Below are 17,587 nucleotides of genomic sequence, written 5' to 3' on the forward strand. Positions count from 1 at the left end.
TTCTCTTTCCCTCTTGTCTCTCAGAAAAATAAACTCTTCCATGTTGTCAGCTAATGAGTTATTATAAATTTTAGTATATCTTTTTTCAAATTTCCTATGAGGTACTGAGTAAAAACCTAAAATCAAATGTAAGCATTTCATCTTTTCTTTTCTAACTAGATCTTGATCCTTTTCCGCCAGAGGAACGAGTGGAGGTAAAAGTAAAAGAAGGGATAGGTCTTGTTCTTCTGTGTGATCCTCCTTACCACTTTCCAGGTATGTCTACTTTATGCTTCTAAGCGGTTATGAAATAATATAGATAGGATAATAATTAATTAGTTTTTAGCACAGTGTTGTCATGATTGCATTTAAGTTCAAACCTTCAATTAATTGATTACAATTTGTTTTTAGTAATCATTATTTGGCAATTAAACTATGCTATGTTTTAAGATATTTTCCCAAACTTCATTTCAAACAGTTGGTGTTAAGTAGGACTATTATTTAAAACTCATTTATTTTTTGAATTCAAGTGATTCCAACCAAATCAGTTTAATTGACTTTTTATATGAGATATATATGAGGTCCTTAATGTATCCTTTTCAAATGCTATTTGAATTTTATTGGAATCTTATGTCTTCCATTGGATGATACATTAAAAAAAAGTTTAGCATTATATGTAGTGGTCCACATCCATAGTCTTTCATCTCTTCAAAAAAGTGGGAGAAATCACTTCACTATCATTCAGACTGAATTGGAAATGAGTATCAAAAATACTAAAGTAAAAATATTAAAGTTCTAAAAAGTGGTTCTATTTACTTCTCTGGATTTAGCTGGCATATAATTGTTTCATTTATTTATTTATTTATTTTGGTGTATTGTTGGAGGAATAATGAGGTCTGGAGAATGTGAGTAAGACACCATGCTGGTCACATGACTCAACCAATTTTTTTGTAGTTGTTCCTAGATAAAAATTCACAATGAGAAGAAATATTAGAGATCATTCAGTCTAAACTCTTCCTTTTATAGATGAGAAAAATGTCTGAGAGATTAGTTGACTTGCCAAGGTAACAAAATAAATAGAAGTGTAAAGATTCAAACTCATATATTTGTATTCTAAATTCAATACTATCTTCATCATGAATAAGATCAAGTTGAGAAAGAAACTTGGTCTGACATAAAGAAGCCATCTGTCGTGGACAAAACAAAATCTTAAAATCAAAGTCAAATAAATGTTTAAAAATTAATTTTTTTATTCTGAATATTACCATCAAAGGTAAGAGAATATTTCCATTCATAAAGCAAAACACAAAAAGAGGGTTCCCATACAAAAATGTGAAAATTTCATTTCACAAGACTTATTTTTTTTAATAGCTTTTTATTTACAAGTTATATGCATGGGTAATTTTACAGCATTGACAATTGCCAAACCTTTCGTTCCAATTTTTCCTCTACTTCTCTCCACCCCCTCCTCTAGATGGCAGGATGACCAATATATGTTAAATGTTAAAAATATAAATTAAATACAAAATAAGTATACACGTCCAAACTGTTATTTTACTGTACAAAAAGAATTGGACTCTGAAATATTGTACAATTAACCTGTGAAGGAAATCAAAAATACAGGCAGGCAAAAATATAGGGATTGGGAATTCTATGTAATGGTTCTTAGTCATCTCCCAGAGTTCTTTCGCTGGTTGTAGCTGGTTCAGTTCATTACTGCTCCATTGGAACTGATTTGGTTCATCTCATTGCTGAAGATGACCAGGTCCATCAGAATTGATCATCATATAGTATTGTTGTTGAAGTACATAATGATTTCCTGGTCCTGCTCATTTCACTCAGCATCAGTTCGTGTAGGTCTCTCCAGGCCTTTCTGAAATCTGTTGGTCATTTCTTACCGAACAATAATATTCCATAATATTCATATACCACAATTTATTCAGCCATTCTCCAATTGATGGGCATCTACTCAGTTTCCAGTTTCTGGTCACTACAAAGAGGGCTGCCACAAACATTCTTGCACATACAGGACCCTTTGCCTTCTTTAAGATCTCTTTGGGATATAAGCCCAGTAGTAACACTGCTGGATCAAAGTGCTGGATGCACAGTTTGATAATTTTTTTAGTTCCAAATTGCTCTCCAGAATGGTTGAATGTTGTGATGACCATGCTAGCACCCCGGACACCCCAGAATCAGCTGAAGTCAGGATAAGCAAAAGTTCTTAGTCTTTATCCTTAGTCTTTAGACACAGGATTGAACAGGATGGAAGCAGAATCTCCACGACTACCTTCTTCCTCATCTACGGCAAAAAGTGACTCTGACTCATCTTACTCTACCCCCTAGTTCCTCCTACAATCCTCTGTGTACACCAATCATTGAGCCACCACAGGATAGTGGGAAGAACCATTTTCCAAGCATATGCCCATAGAGTATTCTCCAATCAGTAGTTAGCCCTAAGTGCTTGAACTGACCTCAGTGCAATGACTCAAGAGTTTCAGCTCTTTACAGAATGTATTCACAATTCCACTAACAATGTATTAGTGTCCCTGTTTTCCCACATACCCTTCAATATTCCACATTGTCTTTCCCATTCTAGCCAGTCTGACAGGTTTGTAGTGGTATCTCAGAGTTGACAAGACTTATTTTTTAAAAAGTATGTAATAGATTCTATATGATACATTTAAAACTACCCTGTGCTTTCTTTCAAACTTCCTTTTTTTTTCTACTATGAATTTTTTTTTTTAATTTTAATATCTTTTTATTGATAGAACGCATGCCAGGGTAATTTTTTACAGCATTATCCCTTGCATTCATTTCTGTTCCGATTTTTCCCTTCCCTCCCTCCACCTCTTCCCCCAGATGGCAAGTAATCCTTTACATGTTGAATAGGTTACAGTATATCCTGGATACAATATATTTGTGCAGAACCGGACAGTTTTCTTGTTGCACAGGGAGAATTGAATTCAGAAGGTATAAATAACCCGGGAAGAAAAACAAAAATGCAAGCAGTTTATATTTATTTCCCAGTGTTCTTTCTCTGGGTGTAGCTGCTTCTGTCCATCTTTGGTCAATTAAGGCTCTCTTTATCGAAGAGATCCACTTCCATCAGAATACATCCTCAAACAGTATCGTTGTTGAGGTATATAATGATCTCCTGGTTCTGCTCATTTCACTCAGCATCAGTTTATGTAAGTCTCGCCAGTCCTCTCTGTATTCATCCTGCTGGTCATTCCTTACAGAACAATAATATTCCATAACATTATGAATTAAGAAAAATGCTATTAATAATGACCCTTTCTTGATATCATTATGCCTAATTCCCCATCTATTTCCCTCTCCCCCATTAGATGAAAATAAAGATTTAAAAAATAAATATTAAAAGTATATTCTATATTTTTAGCACTCTTAAAATTTTGAGTTCCAAATTCTCTCCCTTCTTCCAGCCCCTCCAACATTCACAGAAAAGACAAGCAATATGATGTTAATTATATTGTGCAAAATATATTTCCAAATTAACCATATCACAAAAAAGCAAGAAAAATGAAGAAAATGAGAAAACTAGTTCAACTTATACTCAAAGTTCATGAGTTCTTTCTTTGGAAATGGGTACCATTTTTCATTATGAAGTCTTTGGAATTGTTTTGGATTGATGTATTGATCATAGTGGTTAGGTCATGACAATTAATTATCACTAAAACATTGCTAGTATTGTGCACAATGATCTTCCAGTTCTGCTTGCTTCACTTTGCATCAGTTCATATGGGTGTTATATATTTTTCTAAAACCATCCTCCTTATTTTTTCTTATAACACAATAGTTCTTCATCATAATCATGTGCCATTACTTGTTCAGTCATTTCCAAATTGATGCGCATTCCCTCAATTGCCAATTCTTTGCCACCACAGAAAGAGTGGCTATAAATATTTTTATACATATAGATCATTTTCCTACTCAATGTTTTTGGGATACAGACCTAATAGTGGTATTACTGAGTCAAATGGTATGCATAATTTTATAACCCTTTGGGCATAGTTCCAAATTGTTCTCCAGATTATTTGAACCAATTCACAGCTCCATCAACAGTTTATTAATATATATCTAGTTCCTTTTATGCTTTCCAGCATCTGTCACTTCTGAAAGCTGGTATAGAAGAGTTCTTTTAATTTGTGTTTGTCAAATCAATAGTGGTTTATGGCATTTTTTCATTTGACTAAAGCTAGTTTTGATTTCATCTTCTGAATACTGCCTCTTCATATGCCTTGATAATTTATTAATGGGGGAATGACTTATTCTTTATAAATGTGACTCAGTTCCATATATATATTTAAGAAAAGAGGCCTTTTTTTGGGAAGCTTGCTGTAAAAATTTTTTGATATTATTTTATTATCTATCATAACTTTTATCAAAATATAGTTTCCTTGAAAGCATTGGTATAAGGAGATTTTTCCTTAAAATAGAAGAAATATCTACCAAAACCCATCAGCAAACATTATAATAATTGGGATAAACTAGAAGCCTTCCCAATAAGCTCAGAAGTGAAACAAGGATGTCCATTGTCACCAGTATTATTCAGTATTATATTAGAAATGCTAGGGAAGCAAAAAGAGAAGAAAAAGAAATTGAAGAAATAAGAATGAGCAGAGAGGTAATAAAATTATCCCTTTTTGCAGGCATATTATGAATCATCATGATTATATTTGGGAAAGGCCTAAAGTTAGTGGAAAAAATAATTTTAGCAAAGCAGCAGGATATAAAATAAACCTACATAAATCATCAACATTTTTATATGTCACTAATAAAATGTTACAAAAAGAGAGAGTAAGAGATCCTGCATTCAAAATAACTGTAGACTGTATAAAATACCTGGGAACATACCTGCCAAAACAAACCAGGGAACCATATGAACATAATTATAAGACACTTTTTATACAAATAAAGCCAAATTTAAATAATTGGGAAATATTAATTGTTCATGGAAGGAAGCATTACAAAAATGACAGTTTTACCTAAATGAATCTATTTATTCAATCCCATCCCAGTTCAATTATCAAAAAATTATTTTACTGAATGAGAAAAAATGACAACCAAAATTAATTTAGAAGAACAAAGGTCAAGGATATCAAAGGAATTAATGGAATTAAAAGAGTAAAGGAAGGAGGTTTAGCAATACCATATCTTAAATACACAGTAATTATCAAAAATATCTGGTATTAGTTAAGAAATAGAAAAGTAGATCAGTAGAACAGAATAAACATACAATATACAGTAGCAAACAATATAATAGCCTTGTGTTTAATAAGCATAAAGACTTAAATTTTTTAGATTAAAAATTCATTAGGTAAAGATTGCTGGGAAATATGGAAAGCAGTCTGACAGAAACTTGACATAATATCTTACATCATTCACTATGATAAGGCAAAATGGATACATGATGAAAAGAATATGAAACATTATTTATCAAACTTATGGACAGGAAACAATTTATATTCATAAAATAAGAGATAGAGTGGAGTAAAGTGGCTAATTTTGATTATATTAAATTAAAAAGATTTTGTACAGTTAGGTTAGATTAGAAGGAAAGTAGAAAATTAGGGGAAAAATTTATAGACAGTTTCTCAGATAAAGGTCTTGTCTTAAATATAAAAAGAGCTTTGTCAAATTTATAATAATGTAACTGATAAATGGTCAAAGGATAAGAAGTCAGTGTTTTGATAAAGAACTCAAAACTATATATAGTCATATGACAAAATGCTCTCAATCACTATTGATTAGAGAAATGCAAATTAAAAGAACTTTGAGATATTATCTTGCACCTATCAGATTGGCTAAAATGATAGAAGCCAAAAACAATAAATGTTGGAAAATTGGAACACTTGTTTACTGTTGATGAAACTGAAGTGAATCAACCATTTTGGATAGCAATCTGGAATTATGCCCAAAGAATTATAAAATTGTGACCCATCAATACTACTACTACTAAGTTTCTTTTCCAAAGTGCTTAGGACGTTTACATGTTCTAAAATATTAAGATTGGCATGAAATAGTGAAATGAACAGAACCAAGAGAACAGTGTACACAGTAATAGCAATATTATTCTATGAAGAAGTTTGAATACTGGCATTTTTAGTATTCTAAATATTCAGATCAACTACAGAAGACTTATGAAGAAATTTGCTATCCAAATTCAGAGAAAGAACTGGAGTATATATAGTATGGTTTTGTCTAATGGTAGCCTTCTTTAGGGTGGAGTGGGAAGGGAGAGAAAAAAAAATAAAAAATGTATAATAGAGAACAAAAGAAACTTTGAAGGAAGTACAGAAAAGCAAGGTAGCTTTGAAAATGATGTGTAGTATTTGTTGCATAGTTTCTTTTTTCAAAAAGGTGATCAATATGAAATGGAAATTCATGGTTTTATACTGAATCTTCTTTTTATGTAGTGCTTTTACGTATACACAGAAATGTTCTTTTCTTTGTATTTTTGTATTTAAGTTCAAAATAAATAAATTAAAAAATATAGGATCTTTGATTATTTATTTTAATAAGGTTTATTTGAGCTTTTTCTTTGATGGGATCATGGTTGCTATCCCTGATTTTTTTTTTTTTTTTAACTTCAACTGAAGCATACTGAAGAATAAAAGATTCTATTTAGACCCTTATTTTAACTTTGTATCTTTCTGTTTCAAGTACATCTTAGGTAGATAGCTTAATAGATAGATAGAAATATATTTTTGGACCCTGGTTTCTGATTCTGCTATCTGCTTCCCATTTTATGTGTGATATCATCATATTCTTATTTACAGTTATGATTACGACTCTTTATTTACTGTATCTGTTAAACAATATTGATTATATCTATAATCACATCGTAATTTTTGCTGTAATTCTAAATTTGCATCTCCTCTCCTAAAAACTGAACTGCTTTTGTAATCTGTGCATAGTTTTATAAAATTCCTCATCAACTTTTAATTTGTCTCCTAAATCCTGTAACTCCTGGGCTTCTGTTATTTGATTTTGAGTGTTAGAAAAAGATAAAGCTAATGCTGTGGAGATTATAATAACCTTAACTAATAAATGTTATTCCTAATATAAAACATGATATACATCTTTTTGTCTTAGTATCTAGTGCATTCATTTTTTCTTGTAAGGCCTCAAAAATATTATCACTATGGGTTTGTTTGCACAATGGTAAAAGTGTAGTGACTATGTACATTCTTCCCTTGAATTTTGGCCTAATGTAGATTTCTACCTGACACCTAATACATGCCAAATTGAAGATTCCTTCTCTATACATTGTGATACTAGACATGTTGTTTTGATCTACAAGAAATGCATAGCCTTTTCCTAGACAAACTCTAGCAGCCAGTGACATTGCTTATAACATTATTCCTAGGGTCAATTCCCACTAATTCTGGATTCCCTTGTATTGTCTATCCTCCCATAGCAGCGACTGTTTTTTCTATACCTTTTATTTCTAGCCCTGAATTATGAATGTATTTCAGTCTTGGATATTCTACTGCCCCTCGATTTTGTAAGTACATGGTGGTGTTATGACAAGAGACCAAATACACAGTATAATTCTCCTGTCTTAATGTGGTTTGTGTGGACTGATGTGTGATGCACTCCTTAAAAGGCATGAAACCTGAATAATGATACGTTATTGATAGGTTGTGGGAAGAATGCATTACAGAATTCGCTGTGCTTGTTGCTCAAACAATTATTTGATTTGTTGAGAGGAATATCTTGACCCTCCAATCTCTATGTATACAAGTGATATCAGCGCTTGCTAATGGATAAGGTCCCTGCTCTGTTCTTATGGATGTGTCCCTTAGATACATGACCCTGTCCCTTAGTGGAGTGCACCAACCCACCAAGTCTGTATTGATTCCGTAGTCCTCCCACTTCCTCTATTACTTTTTGGATGCATAATGGTAACCCCTTGGTTAGTCCTATAAAATTAAATATCTTGTTGAACATCATTGATTGTGTGTTGTCCAAGTCCCATTTGAAACTGTCCTCTTTTTTTTTTTTTTTTTTAATATTGGAAAAGTCATTTATTTATTTATTTTTAAAAAAATGTTTAAATTATTTTTTAATAGCTTTTTATTTACAAGTTATATGCATGGGTAATTTTACATTATTGACAATTGCCAAACCTTTTGTTCCAAGGTTTTTTGTTTTGTTTTCCCCTCCTTCCCCCCACCCCCTTCCCTAGATGGAAGGATGACCAGTACGTGTTAAATATATTAAAGTATAAATTAGATACACAATAAGTATACATGACCAAACCGTTATTTTGCTGTACAAAAAGAATTGGACTCTGAAATATTGTATAATTAGCCTGTGAAGGAAATGCAAAATGCAGGCGGGCAAAAATATAGCATTGGGAATTCAATGTAATGGTTCTTAGTCATCTCCCAGAGTTCTTTCGCTGGTTGTAGCTAGTTCAGTTCATTACTGCTCTATTGGAACTGATTTGGTTCATCTCATTGCTGAAGATGGCCAGGTCCATCAGAATTGATCATCACATAGTATTGTTGTTGAAGTATATAATGACCTCCTGGCCCTGCTTGTGAAACTGTCCTTTTTATACATATGGGACAGGTTGCTGTGCAGAATAAACTCTGGCATAGTCTTTGTCCATGTGAGCACTTTTAGCCAAGGGGGAGATGGGATGAAAGCCCATCTGTGTGCCTGCTTGACATTTCTGGATGTTGAGATGGGAGCTGTTCTTATCATTACCAGGATACTGCTGAGTATTCTGAAGACAATCTTCATTTTGTATGTTGATACATTGATCAGTTGATCAGTTCCATTAGGTGTTTTTTTCTCTTTTTTGCGTGCTGCCTCTTCCCCTGTGATTTCTTCCCCTTCCTGCAGTATGCAGGATTCTTCTCACTGGAACCCACTTTTCTCCTTCTCCTATGGAAATACAAACATACCCTTTCCCCCAGGTAAGTACTGTATGTGGCCCATGCCATTATTTTTCATGATCTCTCCACATGACCCTTGCTCCTGTTGTGGAGTTCTCTTTTCCTTATTTTTTACTTTCAAATTTTGTAATTGACATTTCATGACTGGAGATAGACTTTGTCATCAAATTTGAAATAGTTTATCATATAAACTGCTGTTTGCAATTTATTATGAATGGATAGTCTACCCTGTCAGATTATGGGGGATCCCTGTTATATGTTCAATTTGGTATTCGATACAGAATTGTTGGAGAGGTTTTGAAATATAGACGGGACTGTTATTTGTGTTTAATATTTGGGGAATGACATGATTAGCAAAACAACACATTAAGTGCCTAGTGATGTGTTTAAATGATTCTCTGATTTGTGCAGAAGCCATCAAGAAACCAGAGAAATTGTCTACACATTAGTGACTGTATTTGTTCTTTCCAAAGGAATTGTAATAAGTAACATCCATCTGCTAAATGTAATTGGGAGCGTTTCCTTTTGGGTTTCTGACTGTAACTTTTGGTGGTAGGAGAAAATTTGTGCATTGTTTTACTATCTTGTCTGGTCTGTTCTTTGGAGATTCCGTATAACCATCTTAATGATTTTGCAGACAGATGGTATCTGTTGTGGGCTTGTGCAGACAGTGTATTTTCAATACTTACGGTTGGTGTGTCTAGTTGATATGTTTGTAATTCCTGGTCTGTGATATTGTTTCATTCCACTATTGGACCAGGAAGGTGACTGTGAGACCTGACATGACAAATATAAAAACAAGACCATCTTTTCCTGATAGCACTTTGTGCCTGTTGTAATAATTGTGTTATATTGTCTTGCTTATCTGCAATATATGCTGTCTCGAGCTGAGGGATGAGACCTGCCACATAAGAGCTGTCTGTAATAATGTTAGAAGGTTTGTCAATTTCTAAGGCCTTGATAACTGCCCACAATTCATTCTGCTGGGTTGAGGTGAAACAGGTTTGAAATTTGTATAATTATGATCTGCTGGGAATATACAATGTGGCCTTTTATCTTTAGTGGCATCAGTGAAGATGTTTATCCCTGTGACTGGCACCTCCATATATTTAGTAGTCCAAATGCAGGACCATTCATTCCATTGTTGCTCAAACCTTAAGATGTTTCCTGGTTGTAAATTCAAATTTGCAATAATTTGCCATTCAGTTGATGTTTGTATGCATTCCTGAATTTGATTATTACTATATGGAAGGTATATGATCTCAGGATCCTGTCCTGTTAATTGAACTGTCCTTTTCCATAATTTTCTTATGGTTATGGCTATTAGGGTGTAGTAACTAGTACATGACCTATTTTTAATTTTAGACAAATGGACCCATTCTAAAATCTTGGTGGGTAAATTCCTTGTGTCAATCGGTGTAGGACTGTTTTTTCTTTCATTATCCTAGCAGTGCTAGTAGTTCTGCTAGCTCCTTTTCTATAGTAGTGATATATTCTACTGCTTCAGGGGTTCACATACTCCTTGAATTCAACTCACTGGGCCCTCTCAATAAGTCATATAAAAGTTGTAATTTATCAGTAGGGATCCCTATTTTATTCCTTACCCATTGTATCTCATGGATATATCTCACCTATGCAGTTTTGGAATTCATTTAATGTATTGATTTTGCTGATGTCTATTTTAGGAGATTTCAATTATATGATTTTATATAATATAATGTGGCCTAAATACTGTATAGGTAATTGTCTTTGTATTTTTTCTGGAGCTATTTTTAAACCATGGTATTCAAGTTCTTTCTGTACCTCACTTAATACTTGTTCTAAGGTATCTGTGATCGTATGCAGCAAGGATATCATCCATATAGTGGATGATTTGTACCTCGGGGTATCTTTTCCTAATGGGTTTCAATATTTTGTCTACATACTGACAAATGGTTGGATTGTTTTTCATACCTTGTGGCAACACTTTCCATTGGTATCTCTTGGTGGGTTCCTGCAGATTGATGCTGGGAACTGAGAATGCAAATCTATGCCTATCTTTTTATGAAGAAGGATGCTGAAAAAAAAAATATTTGATGTCTACCCATCTACCCAAATGGCGATTTTGAGGTATTATGTTTGAAGAAGGTAAGCCTGGTTGTAATGTTTACAGAGTAACCAGACTTGCATTAATCTTTCTAAGATCCATCAGCATTCTCCATTTTCCTGATTTCTTTCTTATTACAAAAATTGTAGAGTTCCAAGCACTGAATAATTCTTTTGGGTGTCCCTGAGCAAATTGTTCTTGCACTAAAGTTTTTAAAGCCAACAATTTTTCAGTGTTTAGGGCCCACTGGTCCACCCAAATGGGTTCATATCCATGTTATTTTCAGTGGTGAAGTGTTAGCCAGTCTAGAGAGCCCCATGTAAAATCTGTGGTAAGCATAAGCCCTATTTGTTGCAATATATCTCTTCCCCATAAATTTATAGGAAGTCCAGGCACTAAATGAGGCCAAATTGTTCCTCCTTTTCCTTTGAGTTCCCATTTTAGGGGGCACTGATTCAAGCGCTTGCTGAACTCCTCCAAATCCAAATATGTCTTTAGATCCCCGTACTGGCCATTGAGGATCCCAGTTCTTTTCAGTAATAGCTATTGTATCTGCATATGAATCAACTAGTCCCTCTAACCAACTGTTTTCTATCTGTATTTGTATTATTGGTTTTTCTTTTTTACTGGCCGAGTCCAATATATCATTTCTCTGGGATTTTCCTGATTTACATATATAAAATAACTTAGCTATTGATTGTACTGATTGTCCCTGTCCTACATTACTCTCCTCATTAGTGGTATTGCTCATTGGGATATGAGTAATGAGTTGATGAGGGTAATAAAGATGTGTAATCAGGTTCACTCCTGTATATTGATTATGTGGGGCAGACAAAAGTATCCCTATTCTTTCCGCTGGCACTGTGATAGGTTCCAGTATTGGTACCATGACTGTGGCTATTGGATCAGTATAATATATCCTCCACATTTCAATAATTGTGTTTGTAGTCTCTCTGATCCACTAGCCTCTGGTAATGCTCTCTCATTTTTCGGGTCTCTGCATTGAGATTGTCCTCTCACTCTCTCTGTTAGTTTGAATCCCCTACTCCTTTTGACTGGGGCTAGAGTGTCACCCGCCATCATGTTTAAATAAATTTCTTTCTTCTGAGTTCTGCATTTAGAAGCCCAGTGTCCCACTCTTTTACACTTTGGGCAGGGGGTATGTGGTCTTGATCCCCCTTTCCTGTTTCTGTCTTCCTTACTCTTTCTGACCCTGCACTTCCTTTTGAAATGCCCTGGTTTTCCGCAATTATAAGAACTTCCCTGTTGCTTTATTCTCTGATCTTGGTTTTTAACCTGAACATAAGCTTCTGCCTTCACATTGGCCTCGAATACTGCATTTTCTACGTCCTCACATCTTTGCATTATCTCTTCTAAGCCTGCGTCTTTTCTAAGCCTTATCCTGGCTCTCTTACAATCAGCATTACAACTATTTCTGAGTATGTCTTTCATGACTATATGTATTCTTTCCACATCTCCCATAATATGGGTTATAGTTTCCTGGTACTCTAGCATAGAAGTCCACGAATGGTTCATCATTTCTCTGTTTTAATGTAGTCAATGAAACCTTCCTGGTTCCCTTTATTGGGATCTTTCCATAAGCTGCTTCTATGCAGATGGCTAACCTTTCATAAGTTTCTATTGGAAACTGTATTTGCTATCCATCTGTGGTATAATCTTCTAATTCAAATAATTGTTCATAATGTCGGGTCACATTTTGGCCATTACTAGGGTTGTGCTTAATTGCCATTCTCCTACATTCCTCAGATAATAGGCTTAGAAATGTAATGTATCCTCCAGGTTTCAGGATAGCTTGAAAAACTAACTTTGAGTCATTTGCAGTGAGTACAAAAGTCTCCAGGTCTTTTAGGCGTATTTTGACATAAGGTGAGTTAAGGCTGTATTTTATAATTGCCTTTTTTATTTCTTTTATAGCATTAGATGGTACTGAAGTGTGATTACATTGAGGGGGTCCTCTGTTTACAGGGACTTCTAATACTGGGAAACAATTTAATCCCATGCCAATGTGTTGTGTTGTCCTAGACTTTCTAAGTCTTTTATCATTCTTTGTAAAGGGGACAACATTTCATCACTAGGTGTCGCTCTCTTCCTGTTTTTTTGAGCCCCAATCTATTCTCTCCCTTCTCCCCCTCCCTTTTATCATCCTTTATTCCTCATTTCCCAAGCTTTTCATTTCATTGCTAGGTGTCGCTCTCTTCCTGTTTTTTTGAGTCTGATCTATTTCCTTCACTATCTTCACCATCCTTTGTTCCTCATTTCCTGGGCTTTTTGAGTCTTGATCTATTTCCTTTCTCATATTGTTTATTTCCCCTATCTAATGGCTGAATTTTTTTTCTTCCCCTTTTCTTATATTAGCATCTTCCTGTTGTTTCCTCACTTTTTCTCTTTCTTTATGCTCCCCTAGTTCTTTTCTGCAGTTTCTCCAGTCAATTTTTATAATTTTCTTTTAAGCCCAGCTATTTCTGATTCTAGCTCCATTAGTTTTTTCCTTGCTTTCCATGTTTCTAATTCCTTTTCTTAATTAGGATAAATTATATCTGTTTCTAATTCATCTATATTTTCCTCAAAGTCCTCTGTAGTTTGTATATTTTCTGTCTACTATTTAGGCTGTTTCTCTGCCTTTCCTTCTTCTGCCTGGAATGCACTCTTAATAATGTTATATAAAAAGAAAGTGTTGTCTCCCAGTTCTCCCGATTTAGTTAATTCATATTCAGTTAATTGTTCCCCTATTAGAATCCAGGAATGTAGCAAGACTGGGGGTCTTTCTATGGTCCATGGGCACACCTTCTGTATTTTTTCAATACACTCCTTAATATTTTTAACATGCATAATTACTCCTAAATCCTCTGCCTTCTTATAGATTATTCTGGTGTAATCTTTCTGTTCTAACTCTTCTGACAAAATCAAAAGATAGAAATTTTTCTATTCTTCTGCTATTTTGGATTTTGCAGGGTTATTCTCAGTTTGGTAATCTTCTCCCGTCTCCCAAGGATTGAAATGTACATCTTTTCACCCACTCTGTGAGGCATTCTCTGGGGAATGTGGGTACATCTCTTGTTTCTGCAGCAAGCTTCATGTGGATCTCCCACACTGTCCTTTGCACAGGATGACTGTAGTAGATCTCTGCTATGCATGGGGCTTGGGGGTTCCATGCATAGGATTATTTTATCCAGTTCATGTCATAGATATGCTAATTTTATGGCCTAGAGGGAGAACTGAGGGGTGATTTCAGGAATGTGTGGGATGGGGAACACCCCTATCCAAAATGACTACTCAGAGATCATTCAAAGTAGAAAGCAGAAAGATTGTTTATTATAGCAACTCATGAGAGGTGGGCAGTCCAGCTGTGAGATAAGGAAAATGAAAGTACTCACAGCAGGAGGGCCGAAGAATCAGTGCATATACACAGCTTTTATAGATTTTGTTACAAGAGATTATATCACAAGATAGAGAGCATTGAGAGCGGGGTGGGGCATTTAATTGGTTGTTGCTATCTGGAGAGATTGGAATGGAAGGTTTCTGGCTTAGGCCTTCCTTCAGGCTTTAGATAATTGAGCAGACAGTGGTCAAGCTAATAGACTAAATATCGATAAATGTCAAACACTAATAAATGTTTGTTTAATTTTGGTTAAGTAAATATGCCTGTAACTAAGGTTTAAGTAAATAGAGACCTGCACATATTGGACTTGTGCAGGTCATAGGGAAACACAGAAATAATGAAAATAAAGAAAAAGAATTCACACATTACTGTAAATTCTTCATCTCTCCATTCCATACAGGAATTTGCTTATCACTGATCAGCAGACCTAGGACTATCCTAAAGCCAGAAGACTTTAGAATCATTGACAGACAAGATTGTCAGAACAGTAGTATTTTAAGGTTAGAGAGTCCTGAGACGCTTTCTTAATGTCTACTATATCTTCCTAAAGTCTAAGGGAAGAAATATTATTATTTTCCTAGGCCAGAAGACTTTTACAATCATTGACAGGTTGAACAATAGTACTCCAAGGTTGCTGGGATGGGGTGGGGGAGTAGGACCTTGGGATTACAGATTCCAAAACCAGAAGACTTTAGAATCACGGGCAGATTGTTTGAACAGAAGAACCCTAAAGTTAGAGGATCTTAAAATTATTGCTGTCTCCCCTAGAAGCTATATTCCATCAGCACTCCTCTTTGCCCTGGAACTATGACCTAGATCCCCATGTGGTCAATAGAGTTTCCAGTTGATGGGGGTGAACCCTGAAGCTGTCCTTGACTTTTGGTGTGAACTCTGAAACTCTCCTCTGACAGAGACTCACCCTTCAAGGCAGTTAAATGGTTTCATTAAGATTAGCCCAGGCCTACTCCTTTCTTAGCTCAGTCTCATTCAGCTGGAGATCTGGACCTGATATAATTTAAGTGGTCTCATTCAACTGGAAACTTGGGCCTGGGGGCAGTGATAACATTGAAGGAAACTCATTCAGTGGAACCCCTACGTAGCCTTAGACTTCTTATACAGTGACCTTTTTGAACTCCAAATCTTTGCAGAAGTCCGAAGAAGGGTTATGCTTTGCCAAGGGACCTCTCCTCTTGGCACAGCTGCCTATTGGTACTCCTGCCCACTGTGAAGAGACCTTTTCTCAGTGATAATCTCTTGTATTTCTCTGCCAGGACCTCTTAGCAACTGAGGAGTCTGTCTTCTTAGCAAAGCTGGCTTCACAGTGCCAATAAACTTCCCTTTTGCCACTCAGACTTTTCAGGTTCATGAATTCTTTCACATTGGACCTGCATTGATCAGAGGGGATTCCCACAACTGTCTGCACTGCCACTAACCGCATCATTTTGGTTCCCTGAGAATCTGCTGTTTTTACCAGGGTGCTGAGGTTAAAATCAGTATCTTGAGGAGATGAAAAAAGTCTGGGAGTCCCAGGATTGGTTCACAGGTGAGAGAGATAGAGTCAAAGAGAAAAGGTCCTGTTCTGGAAGGGATTCGGGGATTCAGAAGCCTCCTGATAGGGACTGCATAGAAATGCAAAGGAGAGCTCCCCTGTCTCTAGGGGGTCTGGAAGGAGGGAGTTTGATTTCCAATAAATTTAATAAGCATACTACAATTCTGTTTTAATTTAAGCTTTTTAGGTTTGAGATCTTTCAAGCCGAATTTGTTTCTGCCTAAGGAAGGATCCTTAAAAACAGAGGTGTTTTGTCTCATTTTTCCAAAAACTTTAGTTTCCCCAATTCTATAGCTCCTTGTCTGTCTCTAGACATCTCTAGAGACAGAGATGGCAAAATGCTGCCTGAGTAAGGGGGTCTTTTTGTCAGAGAATGGAGGAATTTCCATACAGACGTCCCTGAGAGAAATCTGCTCAAGTCTGGGGCTCCGACGACTCAGATCTTCCTGGGTATTTGAGTGTCCAGCTATAGAGTAAAACAACAAAAAAAGGCTTTACCTCATCTAGATTTTTGGAGATTCCTGGTCAGGGAACCAAAATGATGCGGTTAGTGGCAGTACAGAGAGTTGTAAGAATCCCCTCTGATCAATGCAGGTCCAATGTGAATGAATTCATGAACCTGAAAAGTCTGAGTGGCAAAAGGGAAGTTTATTGGCACTGAGAAGACAGCTTTGCTAAGAAGACAGCCTTCTCAATTGCAAGAGGTCCTGGCAGAGAAATAACGAGACTATACTGAGAAGAAGATCTCCACAGTGGGCAGGAGTACTCGTAGGCAGCTATGCCAAGAGGAAAGTTCCTTTGGCAAAGCTTAACCCTATTGCAAAGATTTGGAGTTCTAAATGATCACTTTATAAGAAGTCTGGGGGTAGGACTTCCACTGAATGAGATTCCTTTTTTTTTTTTTTTTCAATATTTTATTTTATTTTATTTAATAATAACTTTATATTGACAGAATCCATGCCAGGGTAATTTTTTTTTTTACAACATTATCCCTTGCACTCGTTTCTGTTCTGATTTATCCTCTCCCTCCCTCCACCCCCTCCCCTAGATGGCAAGCAGTCCTATATATGTTAGATATGTTGCAGTATATCCTAGATACAGTATATGTTTGCAGAACCGAGCAGTTCTCTTGTTGCACAGGGAAAATTGGATTCAGAAGGTAAAAATAACCCGGGAAGAAAAACAAAAATGCAAAAAGTTCACATTCGTTTCCCAGTGTACTTTCTTTGGGTGTAGCTGCTTTTGTCCATCATTTATCAATTGAAACTCAGGTCTCTTTGTCAAAGAAATCCACTTCTATCAGAATACATCCTCATACAATATCGTTGTTGAAGTGTATAATGATCTCCTGGTTCTGCTCATTTCACTTAGCATCAGTTCATGTAAGTCTCTCCAAGCCTCTCTGTATTCATCCTCTGGTCATTCTTACAGAACAATAATATTCCATAGCATTCATGTACCACAATTTACCCAGCCATTCTCCAATTGATGGGCATCCATTCAATTTCCAGTGTCTAGCCACTACAAACAGGGCTGTCACAAACATTTTGGCACATACAGGTCCCTTTCCCTTCTTTAGTATCTCTTTGGGGTATAAGCCCAGTAGTAGCACTGCTGGATCAAAGGGTATGCACAGTTTGATA

At 35.6% G+C, this 17,587-nt stretch overlaps 1 protein-coding gene across 1 annotated transcript in view; it reads left to right on the forward strand.

Annotated features, from left to right (window-relative positions):
• CNTN1 (contactin 1) overlaps positions 1-17,587 on the forward strand; it is a 250,874-nt gene that overhangs the window by 106,070 nt on the left and 127,217 nt on the right. The window contains exon 5 of the mRNA XM_052000864.1: positions 160-255. Coding sequence (XP_051856824.1) covers positions 160-255 — 96 coding nt within the window. The remainder of the gene's footprint in view (positions 1-159; positions 256-17,587) is intronic.

This window comes from Antechinus flavipes, chromosome 5 (genome assembly GCF_016432865.1).
Source record: "Antechinus flavipes isolate AdamAnt ecotype Samford, QLD, Australia chromosome 5, AdamAnt_v2, whole genome shotgun sequence".
Classification (NCBI taxonomy): domain Eukaryota; kingdom Metazoa; phylum Chordata; class Mammalia; order Dasyuromorphia; family Dasyuridae; genus Antechinus; species Antechinus flavipes.